This window comes from Triturus cristatus, chromosome 4_2 (assembly GCF_964204655.1).
Source record: "Triturus cristatus chromosome 4_2, aTriCri1.1, whole genome shotgun sequence".
NCBI classification, from domain to species: domain Eukaryota; kingdom Metazoa; phylum Chordata; class Amphibia; order Caudata; family Salamandridae; genus Triturus; species Triturus cristatus.
In genome coordinates this window covers 451,318,210-451,342,863 of record NC_140586.1, presented here as the reverse complement: position 1 = coordinate 451,342,863, position 24,654 = coordinate 451,318,210, and the positions used below count along the sequence as shown (strand labels likewise).

At 40.5% G+C, this 24,654-nt stretch overlaps 1 protein-coding gene across 20 annotated transcripts in view; it reads left to right on the top strand.

Annotated features, from left to right (window-relative positions):
* The window catches only part of LOC146834551 (adhesion G protein-coupled receptor L2), a 202,023-nt gene that overhangs the window by 125,332 nt on the left and 52,037 nt on the right, over positions 1–24,654 (top strand). For 13 of the 20 annotated variants that reach the window (XR_014960634.1, XM_085601950.1, XM_085601958.1 and 10 more), the window contains exons 6-9: positions 9,983–10,279; positions 13,474–13,577; positions 14,880–15,065; positions 20,168–20,206. Coding sequence is in view for 19 of the 20 variants with exons in the window: in XM_085601950.1 (XP_085458076.1) it covers positions 9,983–10,279; positions 13,474–13,577; positions 14,880–15,065; positions 20,168–20,206 (626 nt within the window). In the remaining variant the exon portion in view is untranslated. The remainder of the gene's footprint in view (positions 1–9,982; positions 10,280–13,473; positions 13,578–14,879; positions 15,066–20,167; positions 20,207–24,654) is intronic. The other 7 variants (XM_085601952.1, XM_085601948.1, XM_085601946.1 and 4 more) reach the window with 1 other exon arrangement.

The following is a 24,654-nucleotide window of genomic DNA, read 5'->3' as shown; positions in this document are numbered from 1 at the left end:
CTCTAAATGTAAATTAAAGGTAAACACAACAGTCCTCAATCGGCCATTTATGTCAGTTAGTGCAGAGAGAGTGAAGCAATTACATCACAGCTATAGATATTACAGAGAGCCTTCAATTTAAGTTCATAATTACATTTCTCACTTTAGGAGATATGGCTTGCTCGATTGTTACTATCTAGAGCGATTGCAATTGCTGCTGTCTAGCGTAGGTGCAAAATTGATATCTGCAGGCCTGTAACTTCCAGCAGAACGTGCGTAAAGGATCTGTAGAATGTCTGGATGTATGGGCTGTTTCATATGTAGTAAGATGTGTTATGCTTCCCATATGATGGAAAAGATGCAGTATGACTAATCAGTTGCTGGATCTTTGTGTTGAACTGCTTTTTGTAATTCAAGTTTGTCAAACCCATCATGTCTTATTGCTCTATGTACAGAGGAGTAAAATGGCATACAGTAACTCTGTTGCATATCTTTATACCAAATTAGTAGGTATGTATGATGAAAGGTGTTTTTACGAACTTAAGATGGAACAAATCCTTTCAGCCTTAAAATAAATGTGTTGGTGCTTGCCACTGGTCCTTCTCTGACCTGTTTACCTAGTTTGTTTGAAGAATTTGACGGATTAATGCACATTCCTCCATGTCCATCAGGCTTCTCCTACCCTTTCCCTGCTTTGCAGATTTCTAAAGTTCTAATAAATCTATTTCAAGCCCCAAGGATATTGGACTCCTACAAAACACGACACAATAGGTTGAAGTACGTGATTCTTAACTGTTAAAATATTTGTTTACTAAAATGTTTTGCTCCTGATTACCCTTACTTTCAAGCTGTATTGTCGCAATGCCCGTAATTTAAATGATTGTGTCTCCTTTGGTCTCGGTCTATTAAAAAGAACACAAAATTGTCCTCCCAGCCAACTGTTCTTTTTCCATGTCTTAGATGACAAGGCTGTCTGTTAGAAGCTTTTTATGTAAAGTTCATGGGGATTTACCATGAAAGTTGTACTGGAACATCACTACTTGCGCTTGGTTAACTTGCCAGGTGCTTAAACCGCTATTTACTACCTTTGTCTGTCCACCATATTAGTTGATGTCAGTTGATCCCTTCAAGGTGTTTTGATAACCATTCAAGTGCTGGTCCACTTTATTAAGGGCAATTTACTGCCCTGCTCCCTAGCTGTATTTTGTTCTTTGTCTACCTATCCCCAGTGAAGCAGACCACCTTGCCGTCAGAAAAATAGTGATCCATTCTGAGTCGTCTGTACATTCATCCTTGTGAATAAGCGGCACATTGAGTTGCTTTACCATCCAGATCGGACTGTACAAAGAAATTCATTCATGGCAAGCTTAATAGTTAATGCAGTGAAAATGTAACCTTCTGACTTGGGTTTTTGCTTTCTTTGTCCTCTGATTCTTGAGTCATTGAGGCACACCTGTAGCGTTATGAAAATCAACTCTGCTTTAATGAGTAAGGTTAGTAATTTAAGAGCCTACGGTATATTAGTCCATTGTGAGGGACATCACTACCTTTTGTGGATCACCTTCTCTTTCTTGGGTAGCACTTGGCACTAGCATTAGTTGCAGCATATATATATGCCAGGCTTGTGTTTGATTGGATGATTGTAGTTTTTTCTAAATTTGTTTCTTGATCGAATATTTATTGTTCTTAGAAATTATTAATATTCACCAGCAGCTGGATTCCGCAGCTAGAACTCGGTACCCGCGACTTAATTCTCCGACTCCTGCTTTGTTCTCCATGAGGATATTCTTGTGCGGATGTTTGCCCGGAGCAGTATTATGGGTCTCTGGTATTGTGTGTACAGGTTCTTGGCAAGCCATTGTAGTCTGTAGCTTCACATGTGAATGCGGACTTATTTTTCAATGTCAGATAGCTGTCAAGCACTTTCATACTTGAAGAGCACTCTTGGGACTGCAATAGCTTAAGTGATACAAGAATTACCTGAAATGCCATCCAAGTTCTAGTACTAATTGCAGCATTGTTAATGCAGCTTTTAGTGATTAAGTACACCGTAATTAGTAGCGGGTGTCTTGGGATGTATGGAGTGAAATTTCTAATCAGCCCCTCCCTGCTCCTTCTTGGTACTGCCGGTTTCCACACGTCCTAATGCTTGATCCAGCTGCAGCTAATAGGCCCTTCTGTAAAAGACTGTGATGTTTCTGGCAAATCTTATCTGGTGAAGCAATCTCACTATCAAAAGACAATTATCTTTTATTTCTAACCTATATCTATACAATTCTAACTGTAAGCACCTGGGGAATGAAAGGTAATTTAGAACTCTCAGCGTAGCCAGAATTAGGTTTATAAGGTAATCGTTTAATGTTGATGTCACAATAGAGTTAGTTTTTTGTGGGTAGCACCAAACTTTTGGTTATGAAAGAGCAGATTTCTTTTCTGCATGAACTCCCTGGAGACCCTATTTTCAAGTGTCTCGAGCCATAAAAAGATAATCTGTTTGGTCAAAAGCAACAGTTGTGCATTGGCGTTGCAGGCAGACGTACAAAAAGAACATGCACATACACTACTACATCAGAATGCAATTGCACCCTTTATAATCGAGCGAACGGGCAGCTGCTGTCAGGCTTGGGTGCATATGGATCTGTCACTTTAAAAGAAGCCTGAGTTGGTAGGTGTTCATTTCTGGAGTAGGCAGGTGCTGCAAGACCGTTCCTGGACTGTCGGTAGTTTCTTGCAGTTCTGATCCGATTTTTTTTCTTTTCAAGAATGCCATATCCCTGAATCAAGTTGGGCAAATTACACAGTTAATTTTACAGAATTTTGTGTGTGGGTATATGCCATTTTTCTCTAGGTGTGATTTCATGGTAATCTTTTTTTGTTTTTTTTGTTTTGTTTTGTTATGGAGATCTTTCAGGTTGATTGTGAGGCTGCTGCCTGGATCAGTGACATCCTATGGGAACGCCATATCTTTACAACACAGGAGCATTTTCTCACACAAATTTAATAACTCCGGAGTTAAATTATGAAATATGTGGAAAGGGCTTTTTTTTATTTTCATACATTTAATATATTCTAGCCATAAAAATATCTGGTTCAGAGGCTATACAGAAATAAATAATCCTCTTTTACAGTTTTATTGACAATATGTGAACGGGTTATCATTTCAAGTATTTTGTTGCCTTTTCTATCTGAATTATGAAGAGCTGCTCCCTGCTTTCTCATGAATCAAACCTGTCCATTACTTTGAATATAACTGTGGGTTGCCCAAAGTTATGTTCATATTTTTGTTTTAAATCTCTGGTATAACGTGCCACAACTTGATTCTAACTATTTTCAAGTGCTGATTTTTGATTTCTAGATTGTGGTTCTCTTCCTCTTCTTATGCAGTTTTTGTTTTTTGTTTTCCTTTTGTTTTTGGAACGGATTGGTCTTATATTTCATTCACTTTGATTTTGCATTACAGAACTTTTTTCTTATGTACGTTCTTTGTGAGACATAAAAAGCTCAAAGCTTTCTATATGTTGGCTGTTGTGTCTAGCAGGTGGCGACAGCAGGTGACATGTGTTGACTTAGCTGCTTAAGAATCTAGAAAGAGTGCTAAGATGTTAGATTTCCGCTTCTACTGGTATTTTTGAATGGTTTTCTTGAATTGTTCCCAACTGCATTCTCTATGCTACCTGAGAGTGATGGGTAAACGAAGCGTGAAAAATGTGGCGGTGCAAGCCATAGGTCATGGGACTGTGAGACTAATGAATCGTATTGCAGAACAGTGTCTTGCATGGCAGGCAGAGCATTGCACAGTAGGCATCCTGGGACATCATTCCAATCACACTCACAAGCTAGCGGTCACTCATGTTGCATTCACAATCATAGTATGCTTCTATAACATGCCTCTGCATCCAAATATTAAAGGTTTGTGAGTATTTATCACACACTTCTTTTATAATTGGCGTTCAAGTAATAGTTTTAGAAAGAAAGTATCATTTAAATTAAGCCAAAGACAATATTGAAAGTAACAGTGCAATGTGTTATTGAAAAAAAGAAAAACAACTCGGATGCCAAAATAGTCTGATGCGCTTTTGAGTACGTACATTTAGGAAGGGCAGTGTCATCCTAAATGCAACATGTAAATCTAGGAAACATGTTTTTGTGGTGTGTGGTGGTATATATGACTCTTCAATAATGTTAACCCTACTGTAAACTTGATTACATTGGAATTCTAAATACTTGAAATTTATGACAGTGAATTGATTGTACGTGCAGTACAAGATAATGGCATCCTAAATAATAAGAAACCTAATAATCGATAAAATATAATAACAAAGTACAAACTATATTGAATCTGGTTTTAAAAATTATCCTAATAGGTAAGACAATTAAAACGAATTAGCAATTGTCCATCAGGCCTCTAACTACCCAGTGCAGGCATTTCTGGCATTATGTTACACAGTTGCTATTCTCATTACATGCCTTTCCAGACACTCCTTATATATGTAGTTCTAATTTTTCCTGTCTGGCACCCTTGTTTCTACAGGCCAACATTTCTCAGTGGGGTCCGGAATGTTGTCTGGAGGTTGGACCTCTAGGAAAGGAAAGAAGGAGAGGGGGGTCTCGGGAATAGGATATTATGTACTAGTAAAATAAGTGCTCTGCAGGGGGGTATGTATGTAAGGGAAAAGGATAACAAATGCCTGTCCTTTATAGCATGAGTAGTGAAGCCTTGGCTAGTCTATTTGCAGTGGATCATCTTGAGAAAGTTATCCCACATTCTTCCTATCCAAAGATGCAGGAGTAGATGGAAGAAAGATGTGGTTATCACAGCATTTTTTAAAGCTTTTGTTCCATTAAAATGTATATTGGTAAGAGGGTGGCGATAGAATTTAATATGTGAGTAATTATAACCCTCATGGAACTCTGCTTTTGAGTAATTTAATGATTGGGAGGCACCTGAATAACCATGGTCTTATAAAAATGATCTTACACGGTGCAATGCAGCACCATGTGTGCCGAGTTCAGAAAAACAACAGAAAAAGTAGTTGGTCATTATCTGTGTTAAATTCTGTTGTAAATGGTCATGGGATGCATCCGTCCACATTGCCGTCAAATGTCAATCTTAATATGTCTAGAGCAGAGAACACTGCTTACTCATTCTTGAACCTTATTCAGAAAGTTCCTGAAGATGTTCTACATGATGGAAAGGAGGAGGGAGACAATTGGTCGCCCCTTCACTTTACTGATTGACTATATGTAGGCCTGCAAAATCCTAGTGTGCTTTATGCCTCATAAGAAACTGGATTGGACTCCCCTTTAAGACCCCCTACTAAGGAAAACGCCTCCTTTGCTTGGGGACACACAGAGTAGAAGGGGTGTTAAAACTGCAGTTGCCTTCAATGAAAAAGGAGGCTAATGTGCTTTCTGAAGTTTTGCTGCCTGGCTGTGTAACCTGTAAGTTGTGGATGTGCTACTTACATTTTTGATGTATGCACCACTGTTCCTTGAACCTATTGATCCTTAACCTGTCTTTCGTATTGTGGTTACTTTGGCATGACCTGCAGGTAAGCTGCAGGTGCTGTCAGTGCAGCCATCAATGCCACTTTTTTTTCCATGCCAGCTGGGGCTTCAGACTCTGTCATCATTGCTGCATGTGGGACAGTTCAATACCCTGATTTCTTTTGTCTGCCCCATCCCTCTGGAGAGAAGCTTCACTGGGTGAACTCCAAGAGAGGTTTAGCTTTTATGTCAGTCAGATTAAAGAGCACTGAATGGATCTCCACTATTCTGTTGAGTTCTTGGGTGCCAGGTGGGAAAAGGCAGTCCACAACAGACCTTATGTAGATGGTTTATTCTCTGCTTAAAAATGTGACACACCTCGGCCAGAAAGGGACCGCTTTGTCCTTCTCTTCTAAGAGAGTTCAGTCTGCCACTATTGCCTTGGCTAGGGGAGTCCCGATGATGATACCAGGTGGCTAAATGGGCTTCTGTCCACACCTTCACCATGCATTACTGCTTTGACAGTCTGGCCCACAGGAAGGGCCATTTTTGCCTCTTGCTCCTTCAATATGTCCGGGTGTGAACAATACTTCTCCGACCCTAAAGCTGTAGGGAAATGCTGCTTTGGTATATATTCGAAAGGCACAGTTTGCGGGTAGATGTATCAATCAGCAGAACAATTTACTTACCTTTGGTAAAACTCTTTATAGTAGATACTCTTTTCCTAAAGATTCTACACCGACCAGCCCTCCTTTCGGCATAGCGGACTTCTAAGTATTATAAATGTTCCAATTTAGGTTCTGCTCACAATTGCGTTTCTCAATATGTAACTGAATCTCCCTGACTAACAGGCTCTTAATTCTATATTGTAAACTGGTGTCTGGCTTAGAAGTGACATCAATGTGCTGCTTCACACCGTCACTTTCAGAGGCGATATAAAGCCAACACCTAGTCTGAAGGCACCACCTATAATTACACCAGAGCAGTTGCTAAAATGTTTGTTTCCAGTCTGGCACCTGAGGAAATTCAAAACGTGAGTAACCACCAGAAAGAGCATTACTGAAGTTGAGTAACTTGTTCAGCCAAGCATCTTGGTAGGTGTCTTTATGAATTATGTTCAAAGAATTTATTTTTACCCGTACCAAAGGGGTCATTACTCAACGATCTGTTTTTCAAAGTTTACATGGATCTCACATGTAGTCCTTGTAAGGAAGTAAAAGTTTAATTGTTCTTCATAGATATACAGATTTTACAAGTTACATCTTGCCCTTCTACCTGGAAGCATCCACTGAACGACTGACCTGCTGAGGGGGGGGGTACTTACTAACTCATTGGACAGTGACTGCATCCTCGCAGCTTTCAACAGAACTATCTGCTGATGTTGGTGCTAGGGGCAAATTTCTTCCTTGGATGTTTCCTGGAGTGAATGGTGTTGACATATGAGTAGAAGACCAAGTGTTCTGATGTTATTATGTCTAGGACATTAGGAAAGAAAACAATCACTGTGCAAACAAACCTAGTAGAGGCCTAGTCCTGTCATTTGTCTAGCTTTCTACACCTGTCACCACATCTTCAAATTAGCTACACAGTCACTACTTTTATGCATCTCCTACCACCCCATCACACATCAGAGAGTAATCCAGAACTGCCCCTGGCTGGAGATTCTTTCTCCTACTATCTGAGGCTTCACCCATGTTTTAGGATTTTTTTTTTACATTACCCTCTCCCTAGTGAGCCTCAGATTAGCTAGAAACCTCAGATGTGTAAATGCTTCTCTTTGTCAGAATTCATGTCCCCAGTGCACCATCTCGTTCTGAATATTAGCCTGTGTGTTGATGCCTACAAAGAAAGACTGGAGATTGGTGGTTGAAAATTTGGGGGCCCTTTCTCTGTCCTCCTGGGTAGGAGAACTCTTTTTTCTCTTGCCCCCCCCTCCCCCCTTTAAAACCTTTTCTATTTGTAAGGCATTGAGTACTGGTGATATGTGCAGAAAGCCAGTAGATGACAAAAGTGTATGTGTTTGGCTAGATCTTCGAAGGTGTTGTGCTAGAGTAATTCCTTAACCAACATTTTAGAAAGTTGAAACGGACCATAATTTAGGGGAGTTAAGATCTATGATCGTTGGTTATATTTGGTGGCACCCTAACATCTAGATGGATCTAGTTTTTAGCCTCACCATCAGTGCTTGATGTATTAATTTTTACACCATGCCAAGGGGAAGGGCAACGTTTTGAGTTATTGTGTAGCTAGGTAGGCATTTTGGAGGAAGGTTGTTTTTCGTGTTTAGTTTGCCATGTTAGTATGTAGATTAGTGGCCACCATGACCAAACTGGAGGACGTCTGCAAAGACTAGAAGGGAAGGAATGTGGCAATTCTGTATCAGTTTTCATATCTTTTCCTGTTCTCAATGTTTCTGATGTTTATATAAATAAAGATTCAATTCCAATTGAAAAAAAATCCTATACTTAACACAACTAAAAGGGTGACCATCTTATTGAAATAACATCAAGACGATTTCAGGTTCTCAAATTCTTTTATTGACTCCATAGGTCCTTGGCCAAAACACATAAGGCAAGCATGGACTATAATGAATGGTCTTTATGGATTAATATCCTCCGTTAAGACCTCAAATAAAGACCTCAACAAAGAGGTTAGAATAAGAATAATGTAGGTATTTTTTTCACACATTCTTTCCTTTTATTTTTCTGTGGTGAATAGGTTTGTGTCTTCACAGCTAATCTTTTAACTTAATTACTTTATAATGACTCGAGAGAGAATATTAAAAAAATTTCAAGAATACAAAATGCGGTGACCCGTGCCGTTAATAAAATCAAAGAAATTTGATTATGCTTGGCCATCCACAGTTGGTTGACACTGGTTACTAGTGAGAAGGCCGATGGTAGACTTTAAGGTATTGTGCGTGCATATCATGCTTCCAGTGGCATTTGAACCATTGGAAAAAACTAATTACACACCATCCTAAACCCAGCAGTTCCCATCCAAGTGTCCGAAGATTGTTTCATAGCTCAAACGGGCTCACTTTTAGAGCAAAATCTGACCACTTTTTCAGCACAGTAATAAAGTACACTCAAGCTGGCAATTCACCATTGAAGACTAGCTCAAATTCAGAAGAAGACTCGAAGCTTTTTTGCTCATTAAAACATTCTCACTTCATTTTAACGTCTACATTTTATTTAATGTTTGTGTGCCGAGAAGCTATTAACCCCTTCGCTGCGGCGGAATTTCCGCCGCAGCGCTGGGGGGGTGCGGGGGGGGGCAGCGCGGTGGCGTGGTGCTCATGACGGAGCCACTCCGTTATGAGCCATGGTTGGGCTGTGCTCATGACGGAGTGGTTCCGTCATGACTCCGCCCACAGCGCTAATCGCCCGCACAGGCGGGGAATTAGCGCCGCGTGGGCGGCGCGGCCGCCAACGGCCGCAGCATGACGGAACCACTCCGTCATGAGCACACGGCAACCGTGGCTCATGACGGCGTGGTTCCGTCATGAGCACGGAACGAGTTAAGAAAACGTGTTATAACAAATAAACAGAAGTTGGTTCTATGCGCTCAAATGTTAGAAAACTACTTTCCCTCCTAATATCCTAAGTAGAGGAAGGGATTGTTAAAAGGTTCTTGAATAACGCGGCATGCTAGTTGTGGTCTCCACTATAGATTGTAATTACAAAAACGTGAATAGTTCAATTTGTCACACTTGGTTTTAGTCAATTTTCTACTTCACTCTCAATACAATAAAGTAGAATACAAGTTCAAAAGGAGCAGGCATTTGTATCTATCATGGGAAAGCCTAGCTCAATGGCGATCTCTTATTTGGTGGTGTAGGGAGGGCCCGATTGAGAGATGCCAGGTGTTTTGTTTGTGCTAGAGAATGTGATGTTTGCATTTCTATGTGGTTTTTTTTTCTTGTGAGCACATTCCATGCTGATAGAATCAATGTTTAAGCCCACAAATTCTAGATGTGTGCAAAATGTTCACTCATGTCTGTGTTAAAAACTGTCACACATGATTTAATAATAATAATGGCAGCATTTGTAAAGCGCACAGCCACCTCAGGGGAGGTGTCCAGGCTCTGGGGTTTATTGGGGAGATAACGCGAGCTACTAACCAGATTCACAAGTTGCTGGGCTAACCTGCTGCCAGCACCGGGGATCAAACCGCGAGCCCCTGTGTTCCGGAGTCTGCCGCCCTTGCCGCTGCACCACACCTCTTACCAAGAATACATAGAGGGCAGTGCTCCTCTCAAGTTGCCAGATGCATTATCTGCCTTGTTTGCTAATGGTGCAACGAGATTACAATAACTTTTTATATGATGAAGGTCCTTTAAGTTAATAATTTGCTCCTACATAGATTCTTTGGTTTCAAAAGTGATCAAGCAGAATCTCAAAGCAACTGGATAACATTTGATGGACCTAATCCTGTCTTTTTAAATGCATAATAGAAATGATACTTAAATTCCACTTGTTTTTCGACTTACTAAATTTGTTTTTCCTATCCACAGAACCTACCACTGCTGTCTCAACCACTTCCTCAGTAGAAATACTGAAAACCACAGTAACAACCACCAGCACAACCACACAGGCCACTACGATAAGTACAACGCTAGCTGGAGGAATTAAAGTAGGAAGCAAGGGACCAAAGCCTCCACCCGTAGTCTCTACAACAAAAATGCCCATAGTGACCAGCTTTTATCCTTTGCCCGAGAGGTTTTGCGATGCCAAGGAGGAGAGGGGAATCAGCTGGCCTCAGACACAGAGAGGAATCATTGCTGAACGTCCGTGCCCCAGAGGCACTCGTGGTAATTACTACCTTTCCTTATTTAAATATTTCTATCACCTGTCTCAAATGGTAAACATCAATCTCTTATATGGGCTCTGTCTCTCGAACTGCCTTTATTCATCAGTAATAACTGGATGTTTTTGAAGAATGTGAAATCTACCATGTTTTTGGTAGGGGTGTGGCTTACACATTCATTGAGTAGATGTGTGATTGGCAACACATTGTTTGACCGTCTAATTCATGTCACATATCTCTCTGTAGAGGACCTATTTGTATTTTGTTATGGCCTCAGAAGTTGAAGCAGGACACAGCGTCTAATAATGGTACATAGTGATCATGCATGGACCGTTTTAATTCTGATTGCATTGCTTGTGTTGGGTTTATTACATTCTTTGCTTTCATTATGTTTTTCTAAGCTACATTCTTGCAGTCGGGTGGGTTGGCCCTAGGTTGGTTCAGGTGAGAGCGCTGCTCTGGGAAAACTATGTTTGACACTGCAACATTGACTGTGATTTAAACTGTTGATTCCCGAAATGTAATGAATTTTTAACATTTGTAAAACGACTGATTTTAAGTTGGGAATCCTGCCTATGTTGGGGGAATTGTATTTTTAGCCTTTTTTGAAGCCCAAGACAAGCCAGTGTGCGCCCATTCCTGCCCGACCAGGGGCCACGAACCCTGCCTAAAACTGGCCTGACCGATTCAAATATACAATGGAACAGCTACGATCACTCTGACTTCACCCTGAGTCACAGTGTGCCCCTCGTGCAGGGTTGATAACATAAACAAAAACAAAGAGGTATGTGCACAGTGTGGCTATGAATTAAAGGATCATGTCAGTCAGGACAAAACTAGAAAATCTGCACAATTGCGAAAGGAATTATGGAAGATGGGTTTGATTAATAGTCATTTCCTTCCAAGGCATGCAACCCAGATTATGATATTTTTAGAAGAACATTTGGATGTTCTGTTTATTAAGGAAACGTGGCTTTATGATAGTTCCATCCCTGAAATACTAATGGCCCTTCATGCAGGATTCCAAATACACAGACCTGATCGTACAGGAAAAATTGGGGGCGGTATTGCTATCGTACTAAAAGAGGAGTTTAGCTGTGTCACCACTCCTTCCCAACTACCACAGTGTGAAGGTTTTCAATTTGTCAATACACTCTGTCATACATGCACCTTTCTAGGAGTTCTAATTTACAGGCTGCCAGGTTAAAGCATGAAATTTGTGGAGGCCTTACCAGACACTTTAGCTAGTCTATCTATGAGGAAATCTCAAATCAGTATCCTGGGAGATCTTAATATACACTTTAATGCACTTAATACCCCCTCTAATAACAGACTGTTGCAGGATCTGAAAGTAGTGCAGTTAACTCAACACGTAATTGTACCTACACATGAGAAAGGGCACATACTTGACCCAATGATTTTCCAGCGATCTGAAGAGTCAAGTTTCCGTACCATGGTCTGATCATTACTATATTCCTTTTACATTACCTAAACCATGTCGACAGACTTATTCTGAGGTCTTGTCTAATCCAACAAGGTTTTGGTCAAAACTTTTCCCTGAAGAATGGATCAAATCCCTGGAGGACTAGATTCTAAATCTAAAGGGCAATTGAGATGAGCTGTACTTGCAGTTCACAGAACTGGATTGACCATCCCTAGATGAGTGCATCCCAAAAATGGGAACAAAACCTAAAACAAATAATAAAAGAGCCCCTTGGTTTTCCCTGTAAGACTGTAAGAAACTAGAGAGGAAATACAGGTAGTATTATGAACCATCTTTAAAAACAGAAAATAAAACAACCTTTAGGCTCTACCATAATGAATTCAAGAAATCCCAGGCCAAATTCTATGAGGAAAGATTAATCCGGCCTCAAATTCCGCCAAGGAATTTTTCACGGTTGTCTAAGCACTGACCACAGCCAACCAGGGTAACACCCTTCTGCAACCCACCAAGGAAAGATGCAACGAGATAGTGGCCTTCTTCCCCAATTTGTTTCAGGGCAATACAGAGCTAGACCCTAGCTGCAAAGAGGATATCAGGGAGACTCTGGCTTCTTCAGTTTTACAATGTTTTCCTCTGCTGCACAAAGATGCTATACACATCCTCATGAGTGAAACTAAATCAGGATTCCCATTGGGCCCAGCGAGATGGGGCAGCAGACCATTTGCACATCTGATGCCAAAGCTCTGGAATGACCTACCCCTTGGAATGAGGTTGCTGTAAGAGGAACTCTCATTCAGGAAAAACCTCTGGACATGGTTATTCCCCCAGTAACCTCATATCAGGATGATTGCCCCTTTTAGTAATCTCTATCCGCGCGGGGAAGCCCTTGGGCAGCCATGCACCTTATAATCCTAATCCTAAATAGAGAGCCGTCATTGGGGTAATTGCAGGATTTCTTTTTTTTTTTTTTTTGTTAATCTTAGATAGTTACGGCTATGTTGCATCTCAATTCATTGTGTGTGTATAGTATGAAGTATACTACCAGTGCTTTAAATTTAACATTAGCCGTACACCAATTACATTTTTCCATTCCGTATATCCAAATTAAATTAACAATGAATTTCTGGGAATAAGAAAAATGTTTTTTATGAGTGAATAATTTTCAGGCCCTGCAAAAACGAAGGAGGGGGCCCACATGGCCCCTCTCGGGGAGCTGTTTATGGCCCTGGTACAGCCACTCTCCAGGGCTCCCTATGTCCTGAGGTGCCCACCTTCGGGACATAGTATGCTGTCGCTTGGCGGAGGTTTTGACAGCTCCCGCAAGAGAAAGCAGTAGAAAGTCTACTCCAGTAGTAAAACTCCCTTGTGGTGGTGGAGAGAGTAGTTTTGCTGATTACAGACGGGTTCCTCACCCGGTCGCGCACCACTGCTGGCAGCGCTCCCTGAACATGTGGAAGTAGAGATATGTGTGTAAATAGATATGCATGTGTAAGTGTGTATATAATACTGTACAAATTACCTTCCGTTCAGTTCATGGTGCCTGTGTTCCTTAACTTTGGAGGGAAGAGGGGTGGCTGTAAGCTTCAGAAAACATAAGCATTGAGCATGGGCACTTGGTTGTTGTATTTTTTTTTAACGTTTTGTTTCCCAACTGTGTAGTGCAATTAAAACATGCACATGTAAATGAAAATATTTATAGTTTCTAGCGTCGCTGACGAGCCTAATTTAACTTTTGGTTCCCACGTTTATTTCAGGCACCGCGTCTTATCTCTGCATGATTTCCACTGGAACATGGAATTCTAGAGGCCCTGATCTTAGTAATTGCACCTCACACTGGGTAAATCAGCTGGCCCAGAAGGTTAGTTGGAAATTAATGACTTTATGAAGTACCTATTAAGATTGTATGAAATGTTGCTTTTTCGTGTGCGTTAAAAGAATATGTGCACAGCTGTTAAGCTCTGCTCAGTTCACTTTAACGAGTTGTTTCGTAGTGAGTGTCATCCATCCTATGTGCATCCAGTCATGTAACGTCGTATTCCGAGTTTGTCTAAAAGGAGGACTGAGTTTGGCTTACTGCATTTTTATTTATTGATCTAATTTTTGCAGTGCTTTGCATTGTTGTACCTGTTACTGATCGTGTCAGAGTTAACTGGACGCTTTTTTTGTAAAAGTAAACTTTGTCTAGACGCCTGCAAGTGAGGAGAGCCTTTTTGAGGTTGCATTGAAAGCAAGAATATCACCATATCTGTCATTTTCAGATTAAAAAATGTGTGGTCAGCTTTTGATGTCAGAGTTCTGCCATCAGGAAATAAGTGAGCTGATTTTTGTATGTGCCCATCTGTTATCAGATCATGTGACTGGGGCGCGCTCCTATGAATATTACTTTGCAAGGTAGTTATGCTGAATGCGTGAAACTTGTTAGGTAGTCTTAGCTGTACATGCTTTCAATCATATTTCGTATAAATGTAACACTACTTGGTACTCTGTTACTCTGGAGTTATATCACATCCTCGTTGCAAACGGGAGGGCAGTAAGCATTTACATGTATCTAAAATTGAGCGCTGTGTTTTTTTTTCAGGCACTGTTTTAATTACACAAACACACAGTGTGAGAATTTGTTAGCAATAGTTTTCTGTTCAATCCTACCACAATACCTCATTCTTTGATCTGGATAATTAATGCCAACGTTGGGGGCATGAACAAAATGGCACATAATCAATTGAGAAAATAAACTATATTAAGCCACTTTATAAATGTTACTGCAACCCTTGGTATCAACACTAGCTGAAGTGAATGCCAATTACAGTAAATCCGCATGTCAATGTCTGCTTCAGGCATGTGTACTGTTCAAAGAGCATTGCATTTATCAAAATTTCAGAACATTTCTATTTAAGGAAATTGAGAATGGAAAAGTTCTAAATCCCTTTTGTCAACGCAAACTAACACACTAGTCAAGTTGTAATATTAAAGGTTGTTTCAAAGAGCGTAATTGTGTTTATTTTTTTGATTTAAGGATTGCTTCTGTGAAGCAGCATAAGACTGATTCTATCCACTGAGTGTATCAGGTCTTTGGCTCGACAGAGGACTTGACATGCATGCATGCGCCTTGATAGCCTCAACACTGCAAGTAATGAAACTTGGATTATTTTTTCATTTTTAGATCAGAAGTGGGGAAAATGCTGCTAGCCTTGCCAACGAACTGGCTAAGCACACCAAAGGCCCCGTGTTTGCAGGCGATGTAAGTTCTTCTGTGAGATTAATGGAACAACTGGTGGACATTCTAGATGCACAGCTGCAAGAACTAAAGCCAATTGAGAGAGATTCTGTTGGGAGGAGTTACAACAAGGTAGCTGTAGTTCTTTCTTTAAAAAAGTCTTTAATCTCGTCTTGCTGAGATAGTTAATTTATTTCATTGTGTACAACCATGTAAATTCCTTGTGTAATGGTAATATTTGTCTGCCTCTTATTGTGTGTGAGAAAGTCTTGACATCAGCTCACCTATCTGCAGTCTCAGACATTTGGGCAGTAATGGAGGCAGCTAAAGAACTAACCCCAAGTACCCAGGCTTCAGAAGAAACATGGCGGCGCTCCATGGACCACAGAGTGATGTCAACCAAGGCTCCTAACCCTCCAAAGCACACCTGAAGGGCCACTTGTACAGTTCTTGCTTGTACGAAAAGCAACATTTTAAGGACTTGATCTCAGGCAGGCAAAATACAAGAGTGGTAGAGAACACTAAGGGTGTCACATGAGGTGACAAATGAGCCGCAGGAGGTACACATGTGTTGCAGAGTTAAGCTTCGTACTGCAAGAGTAGTTGCCCTCAGTGAAACTTAGGGGGAGCCATGGAGTGGCCCGAATGGCCCGTCCTGGTTGAGAGCTTTACTGGCATTTTCTGGCCAGCAGAATATTTTTCTATGTCTGCCTCCGTATTGAATAGATTCGGCAAATAAGCAAAGCCAATGGAAAACTGGGAACAATTCCAGCAGCGTACTTTCTATATCCCCCGTAGCAAACATTCTCTAAGATAAAAATGTCTAAATGTCATTGCAAAAAATATACCACTCCTTCAAGTTGACTGTCACATGGAGAAGGCAAAAGCACCGGCTATCATATGACTTGATCACTGCTGTGTGCCTAAACAGTACTTCTAAAGTAGCTGATTGGCATGAACAACTAACACTGAACCAGGCAGACAGACTGGTATTGAAACGTAGGATGTGCAAATATATTAAATGTGCAATACATTGCTAATTGTGGAAGCCAGAGTAAATTTCCTAGTGTTCTGCAGCAACTGCAAAACACTCTGAAATAATGATCCAGTATACATTAAAAACAGACCCATTATTGGATCCTAATTGCATGTCTCTGGTCAGCTAAGGCACTGTAAATCGAGCAAAGGTCAAAAGGCTCAAACATTGAGCAGAAATTTAGGGCCCAAAGAAATCACACAGGTCTTGAAAACGTGAGCAAAATACCCACTGTTAGAGAACAAGGTGAAAAGGGAACAGTTGAGAATCTCTCATTTGCTGAGATCGGAGTTCCTAAATAAACAATGGTTAACACTGGAATGCTGAATGCAAGGTCTGTGAACTTAACCAAAATTCTGAACCTAAACACACCCTATCCGTGACGCTCATAACTGAGTATTCCGTTATCAGTCTCTCATGTAAAGATACGACTGTCCCTCTAGTCTTATCTGAATGTCAAGGTTAGCATGTAGCTACTATCTGCGTTGACCAAAACGGTTTGATTCTCTTGGCTGAAAGTCTGTGCTTCTCACATTATAGAACACTGAAGTTAATTAAACCATTCTACTCTTTCTGTGAGTTTAAGTAATTTGATATAGAACATCAAAATTAAATCCCGATATAGAGCTGTAGTACATAGCTCAAGTAGGACACATGCTAGAATGATACCAAGCAAACATGTATCATGTCCCTGAACTTTATTTTGGATGTTTAGCCGTCAATTAAATTATGTTAAGATGCCTTTTGAAAACTGAAAAGTCATAAACTTCTAAAACCACACCTTTGACAATTCACCAATATCCGGAGGTACAGCTATAGAGATAGCCTTGGGAAACTACTTTGTATTCTGGTTATAATCCAAGATGATTCCAACCGATGGAGTTAAGCCCTTCCTCTCTCCTACCAAGTAGCCCTGCTGTTAGCACCTAAATATTGAACTCTGATCTACCGTATTTGACCTCAAATTTTTTGTTGTTGTTTTGCTCTAACTCATGAACACAAACCAAACCCAAGTTGGGCAGTACAAAGCAAACCTAGCACTCGTTGTTGCTTATCTGCATGCAATCACTAACTCATTTGTAAATCTATTTAGGTGTTTGAGAGTCCAATGGCTTCATATTTTGAGCATGGAAAAAAATATGGTGGAGTAAATGTGCTGATCGAGATTGATTTCACAATTAAGACATTTTAAGGGAAACTGTTTACTGTGAATTTTCTATGAGTGCATTTCATCTTGACGAATCCCTGTGATTCCTTATTACACCCTGTAAAGAATTCCACCTGTCTTGTGGGTAAATATAGCATATTTTGATTTTTCTAAACCTTGGTTTCAAAATTCCCTAAGGTCTGGCTTCGATGTACTTGCCCCAGCTCTCATGTCCTTCTTATGTCCGTCTTACTGAGAGGGACTGAGGCCTACAGGGGCCATTCCTACTGCTAAGTACTTTAAAACATTATTATTTAATGTCGCTGGTGCTATAGATCTAACTAGTATTAAGCAGCATTGTGCTATTACAAAATGGACTATAAAGGAATGTCCTCCCTGCAGCTAAATCTTTTCTGCAAGTGCGCTGTGTTGCTTGAAAGAGCATAGCTGGGAAGCGTAAAAGGCAGTGTATCGTTTAACCTCTTTATATGTGCCTGGTTGTAGCGAATACTTTTATGATATTTGAAATGCTAAGATAAGTAAACTAAAATGTGCCATCCCTTTACCACAGTTTGTGTTCTATTGAGCATGTATCAACATTGGCTACCAGAGCTGGCCCAATCAGCTTTCCAATTTAACCTGTAATTCTGCCTCCTGTTTAAGCCTGCTAAGAAAGTGGCTAGTGATATGCAAGACCTTGTAATGATTATGCCCCACTGGAGATGCCGGAGGCTTTTGTAAACAATTGTACACCATATAAGCAGCAAAGCGATGCATAGTGGAGCGTGGAGAAGTGTGGCTCAATGATTAGAGCGGCAGACTCTGATGCAGAGGTCTAGCCCGGGACCTGGGTTCAATTCCCCGCCTCGGCGGGTCTTGGGCTCAAAAATTACACGGACCTGATAATTCTCGCCTCTGTGCCATTCCAATCATGGAGTCCCACTCTGCAACTCTGGGCAATGGCTTGCTTAATCTCCACAACGGCCCCCACAACGCTAAGGATGCCTGGCCTCCACCTTGGGGGTGCCCAGGAGTGGACGCCTCACAGGGAAAGCCAGGATGGGTTCCACAGCGGTATTCGTACAAGCGCCTTGAGACCCTTGCGGGTGAGTAGTGCGCTATACAAGTATCAATTTACATTTACATAGTCTTCCGGAAAGAAGCAAACATTGGTCATGTTTCTGACATAAGAGGTACGGAAACAGTCTATAAGATCTACTTGTCTCCCCTCTCCTACACCATTATCATGCACCTACATTTCAGACTACATCACAATTCTGCAATTAAAAAGGACCACAGATGATCCTTATACATGCAAATCCGATGTCCATACCTACACCTGGTAGATTATACTGCACAGTCATCAATTTGGATAGGAACCTAATAATAGCCTGGCATATCGCAGGACAACTTGGTTTCAAAAGTCTGCCTTAGAAACCCCCTTGAACCATCCTAACTGCTCTTCAGGACTATGCATGTCACTATTGTAATAGTCCTCTTTGCTCTTAAGAAGTGGTGCAAAAGAGAAGTTTGGCATATGTCCGCAAATGGTCGGAAGAAAGGTAGGCATGCTATTGCAAGCAGCACAAGCCGCATAAAGAATCAGTGGTGTCTTGTTCATCCTCCCACCCGAAATTCGTTCGCAAAAGGAGTCTTAAGTAATTCAAAAAAAAAAAAAAACAACACATAGTCCTTGACCAAGTGCTAAAGATACTCGTTAGTGTCTTATCCATTGCTTTGTCTAATTTTATTACGTCAAATAATTTGTCGGTACATATCTCTTGCTTAGCACATTGGATCGTTTTTGTTTTTGTCCCCTACCAGTCCTCATGCGTACATGCTTTTAACCCCTTTTGAGAAGTCCTTTATCCTTAAATTTATTTTTTACCCTTCGAGTTCCCACCAGTTAAGATCTGTCCCATTCGAAAATGTAGGCAGTTAGCACCTGCTGTTCCCATTCTGTATTCTATAAATAACCCCTGTGCCAAACATTGAATTGCCTGTGTTCATTGGATTGGATCAGATTCTTTTCCATGTGTGGCAAATCAAAAATATGGTTGAATTCCAGTGAATTCAAGCTTGGACAGGAGGCATGTATGCCTAGCTGAAGGGTACAGTGGATGAACAAGGACAAAGCGTTGAACACTGGGGCTAAGTGTGAAACATTTTGAAAAACACACCGCCATTAACCCCCGTAGACCAGCCTCCCTCACCCACATGCTTTCTGACAGAAATGAATAACTTTTTATTACAGTCACATTCCAACATTATCTCTCTCCTCTCCTACCTTTTCATCCCATGCTCCCCAGGTACTGCCTACAATAGACAGTGGTTGACCTCTTGTCGCCCCCTTTCTGCTTCTTGCTGGGGGTTTGCCAAGGTATTATGGTACAATGAATGTGCATGTTTATTCATTTATGGAATGTATTTCTTTCATGCCATTTCCTTTGCTTTAGCAATGCTGTGAATAAATATCGAAGCATTGTAGGTCAGCGTGTATGTCATGGTGCTGAAAATTCATGAGTTTTTAAAAACGATTTATCATTGTAGTAATAAACATGATTGTTCATCATTGCAATTCTCAATCTATGCTCTGAAAGAGGCATTATCTATTATTGTTCTGTAATTAAAGCATAGTTTTGGGTTATATTTTTAATGTTCTGCCTATGGAAAATCAAATGTTCTCTTATGATGAGGAGTCATTAAGCATTTATCTATCCTGATTAAACACCACATTTTGTAGTGGATGCTTTACTTTAATTTATAAAATTCTGATTATTTACTGGACTTCATGATCCATTGCTTTCTGAAATCCAAATCACAGAATAGACAGATTAATCATAAAGACTCCTTTACTAAATCCAAGATTAAGGATCAAATGTTGAAGTACAAAGAAATATGTAATGGCTTATTGAGTTCTAATTTGGACAGATACACCCTACATCAAGGACGATAACACACATGCCACATATTTAATGTCACGCCTCTCAAGGATTCCTCTATTTCGTGACTAAGTGGATTTACTAACCTTTTACTTTCTTTTCTCTTAAGCTCCAAAAGCGAGAGAAGACCAGCAGGGCTTACCTAAAGGTATCTCCCCTCTACTGCCACCCTGCTTTCTTCCTGCTTCAGTCACGTGCCACGCTATGCCCCATGTTGCATGTTCCAACCACTTCCAGTCTTTGATAAATGCATATGAAGCTCCATTTCTAAAGTACTGATGTTAGTTTTATCAATTAACTGAGTCTCTTTTAAATACAAATGTATGTGCATATATATATTTGGCTTCATATTTTGCACAAATTAAAAACAGCAGCACTCATTGGCTTGTGAAGGCTTCCATGTATATGTGGAAAAGTTATGCCTTTGCTTCTTGTGGGAGTTTCTAATATCAAAGACTTGAGTCAAGGATTAAAATGCACGAATAAGTCACTTCTGCTTTGCCATATCCAAATCATTTGCACATGTAAATTTCGCCACTTTTGTCCTTATGAAGGTGACTCGTATTTCAGCTGGTTTCCCTAAAGTTTCCATTTCGGGAACATTTTAGCTATGTAAGGCGTGTAAGCCCAGTTTACCATCTCAAGCTGGTACAGCTGGCACATCCATACACCCCACCGTCTCCCTGCCACTGATTCTCTTCTCCCCAACCCTCATGTTTGTATAAACTCTTGTAACATTTTACCCCTTATTATCGAAATATCTGTTGAATTTCAACCACATCACATCTGAATGGAGATCTCTATATTTGGCTGGGAAAGTGTATTCTCATCATCTTTTCATGTTACCTTGAATAACAGATCTGTTCCTATTTAGGTTTGCGTGGGTGGAATTATAACCTCACAGGTGCATATGTTTGGGGTTGCAGAGTGTTTGCTCGGTATCCTTTTAATTTATTCCCTAAAGTATTATTGCATAGAATGCCTTATAGATTTTAATTGTCAAAGATCGGTGTACAAAAAAAGGTCATGACATGCTGCCAGTGTTGGCAAGCAACAGTCAGTGTAAAGAGCTACTAAATATTAGTGCTCAATTTCATTCACCGGTGAAGCAGGAGGTTTCATACAAGTCTGTTCGGTGAACTCGGCTCCGCTCGCGAAGCTTGCAGAGTTTTCAGCGCTACGCGGAGTTACGAAAGTTTTTTTCCCAGTGAGATTTTTCCTCGTTCATAATGACCAAGTTGGCAAGCACGAATGTGGAAAATAAACCTCCCCGTGAGATTTCTCAACCCGGGCAGTCAGATTTCTCATTAGGAGTGGTCGTGTATGCTCGCGACCGCTCGCATTGAGAAACAGTCTGTTTGCTTTGAGAAAGCTGCCACTTGAGTAAAAATCTACTCGAGAGGCAGGAAGGAAGCAGCACCCGCTTTCGCTGTGCATGGTGCCGTTTGCGATGATTGCACAGTGCGGACAAGCACCTGCCACTAAAAATCACAGCGAGTGGCATTTATCTCATGCACTTCGCTGCTTGCAGAGCTCCGCGTGGCTCCGCAGAGTTTTGTTTGCACTTCACAGAGTTCCGCGTAGCAAAATTCCGCAAACTCCACCCAGGCTTAGTTTCATTATACAGTTGGGAAGAATTGGAAGTGCGTTTGATGAAACTGTTCTGTTAAAATATCAAAAGCATTATAAGATACAACCCTCAGGCTAAGAATCTGGCAAATCTGTTTTGTGGCTTTTTCTTGTTTTTAGCAAGGAATTCGAAATCTACACTTCTGTGCAACTAAACTCTAATCCTTCATAGTGAAGGTATGGTCTTCACCACATAGTGGAATGTGATATTTATTAGGGTGTGTTTCAAAGCTATGCATTCCTTTAGACATGCAGACCCTGTAGGTTCTGTAGAATTCTCAGTTGTGTTTTTTCTTTAGATTTCTAATGCCATCTGTTAGCACCAGACGTCTCAAACAAGGTTGAGTACATATTCTTGCTTATCTAAATTCAGCCTTTTTAGTGTGTGCTTTTTTTCCTGTGGAGTGGCTGAAAATACAGCTTCTTGAGATCAGTAGATGTCGTACCTCAGAGACTGTTGTTTTATCTAGGGGCTGACAAAATACTGCTAAAATGTTCTCTGATTAGTTCAAAAGCAAATTTTACCTAAATCAGACTCCAATCTTAAATATCCCCAAAATCTGTAGGTCATACAAACTGCTTCCACCCTGAAGTTAGTGTAGTCCATGAAATAAGAGATCATACATTTATTTTCTTTGGTTTGTAAGTACTCTTATTCAAATGTTATTGTGTGGCATTAAAATAGAACAACCAGAGTAAATGATGCTGAAAACTATAGGTTTTATTTCTATGAAGAGAAAGTATTATATTAAACATGCTCAAATAAACTGTGGCATGGACAAGGTGAGTTAGCATCACTCTGATTAACTAATGCTGTCTACTCTTTGCAGTCAGTGAGTACATTTGGTAGTGCTGATGCAACATCTTATCTATGGTCTTTTCAATCTCAATCTTTATTGAACGTTGGAATTCTTTTGTCTGTAATAACTCCTAGGGCAAAATAGAGTTTGATTTACTGTCATTTAAAGGTTCACTGTAAGAGGAGAAAAGGGTGGTACTCTGATTGCTGCACATTTCTCTATTTTTGGTTGATTCATTATTAGCATGCCTAATGTTTAAAAGATATATGACCTCACACAGATAAATGAAACACTTGTAGTAAATATTACTTCTGCAATATATTGCATTTTTATGGGCAGAAACATCTAAAGTCGTTGGTATTACTTCACCCATATACTGGATTAATATTAGTCTTGAACTGCAGCATTGCCCTTAAATTCAAACATCTCTTCAAAACAGTAGGGTCCTTGTCAACATAGGCTTTATTCACAAAGTGAGACAGGCTCCTATGTAAAACAGATAAGAGGGATACTGCAAAACACTGTTGCCAGATGCTCGTGCTGAGACTCCGGTTCTCTCCTTAAATCTCCTATTCTGTACTAAATCTTTCTCACATCGACAGACTGCACAGGCACTGCGATAAGGTAGGAGCCCCAGTTGGTCTGTGTGAGCCAGCACCTGGGTTGAGGGGGAACACCTGTCAGGACCGGTTCAGACCTTCAGTACTTGAGTTGTCAGGGATAAATGATGGACAGGATGCTCCTCCCTGCTTTTATGTACAGTTGTAAATGTCACAAGAGTGGTATACTCTGTGGCGGAAACCTTCAGTAAGGCAAGCGGTTCTCTACCCCACTTGTCACAGAACAAGCCATTTGCACCAAATATACTGACTGTTTCAGCTTTAATGAGCAGAAGTATGGTCTGCACCATTTCTACCTAGCTTCTAGGCAAATGGTAATCTTTCAATGCTTGTTTGGGTGTTGCAGTTCATCAATTCACTCTGTCATGTGTTGTCTACTTGCCATTCAGTAAGCTTAAACCAAATAGAACATTTCTCTGGATATGTGTTGACTTTTTTTCAGGGATCACTGCAGAACCGACTGTTTTGCAGCTGAGGAGGCAAAGCAAACACTAAGCAGTCCTGCTTCAATGCTAAAACCTAAAACATAGAGGTCTCATATTTCCTGCTAGTTTCATTGATCTGCTTGTTGATGGTGCGGATCTTTTACCCCTGTAGCTACTTGCATCTCCAACAAAAGCATTTGCAGTGCATGGCTGCGTGTTTTGACCTCAAATATTAGCTGACATTGTTTTGTTTGAAGCTAGTAATAATATTGTTTTTACTGCCAAGATTTCACTGTCCGTAGGTGTGATTCTATTTTGATTTAAGATCTTTATTCGGTTTTAAATAAACCATAAAAGTGCAAATAACAGTTAATGATTCACAGAAGAAGGGACCTTGTCATGTCAGTGTTACATCTGACATAGAGTGTAAAATATGATGCAGTGCTTTGAGAATATTTTAAAACTCTGGGCAAAACGAGGTCAATATATAATACAAAATGTGAAGTGCAGAATGTAAGCAAATGTAACAAGTTGCAAATAAATCAGAACCACAGCAGGCTAACATTTGTAAAACCTGGAGCCAGGTAATTCATTATAAAGTACAAATGCAGTTATGTGAGTTTGGATTAGGCCTGGTCGGTAGATTCCATTCCGCTCGCCGAATTTGCTGAATTTGGGTAATTTCACGTTCCGCGGAGAACGCCAAATTGCCAAGAATTCCGCGGCTTTGCAGAATTTTTTGCTTGTTCGCGCTTTCAAAATGCGATATTTCCCCACGAACAGGAAAAAAGCATCGCGAACGGGTGGAACAAGCAATTCCACGTGTTCGTGGAATTTCTGCGTGCTTGCCAGGATTTTTTTACCGTTTTGCCGAGCTTTGCGTAGCGCAACTACGCAAATTCCACCCACCCCTAGTTTGGCTCTAAACTCTACTGATTAAAACCTCTTAGCAGGTATTAAGTTGCTGTATTGAGGTGACCCTTGGTTTGCCACAGGCTCTATAATACAAAAACCTCTTGCTAAGGTCCGCTATGTTAATATAAAAGAAAGTTGCAAACCGCCTGAACATCACTCTCAGACCATCACTGCGGCAATATATCTTTGAGTTTCTCTAGAGCATGC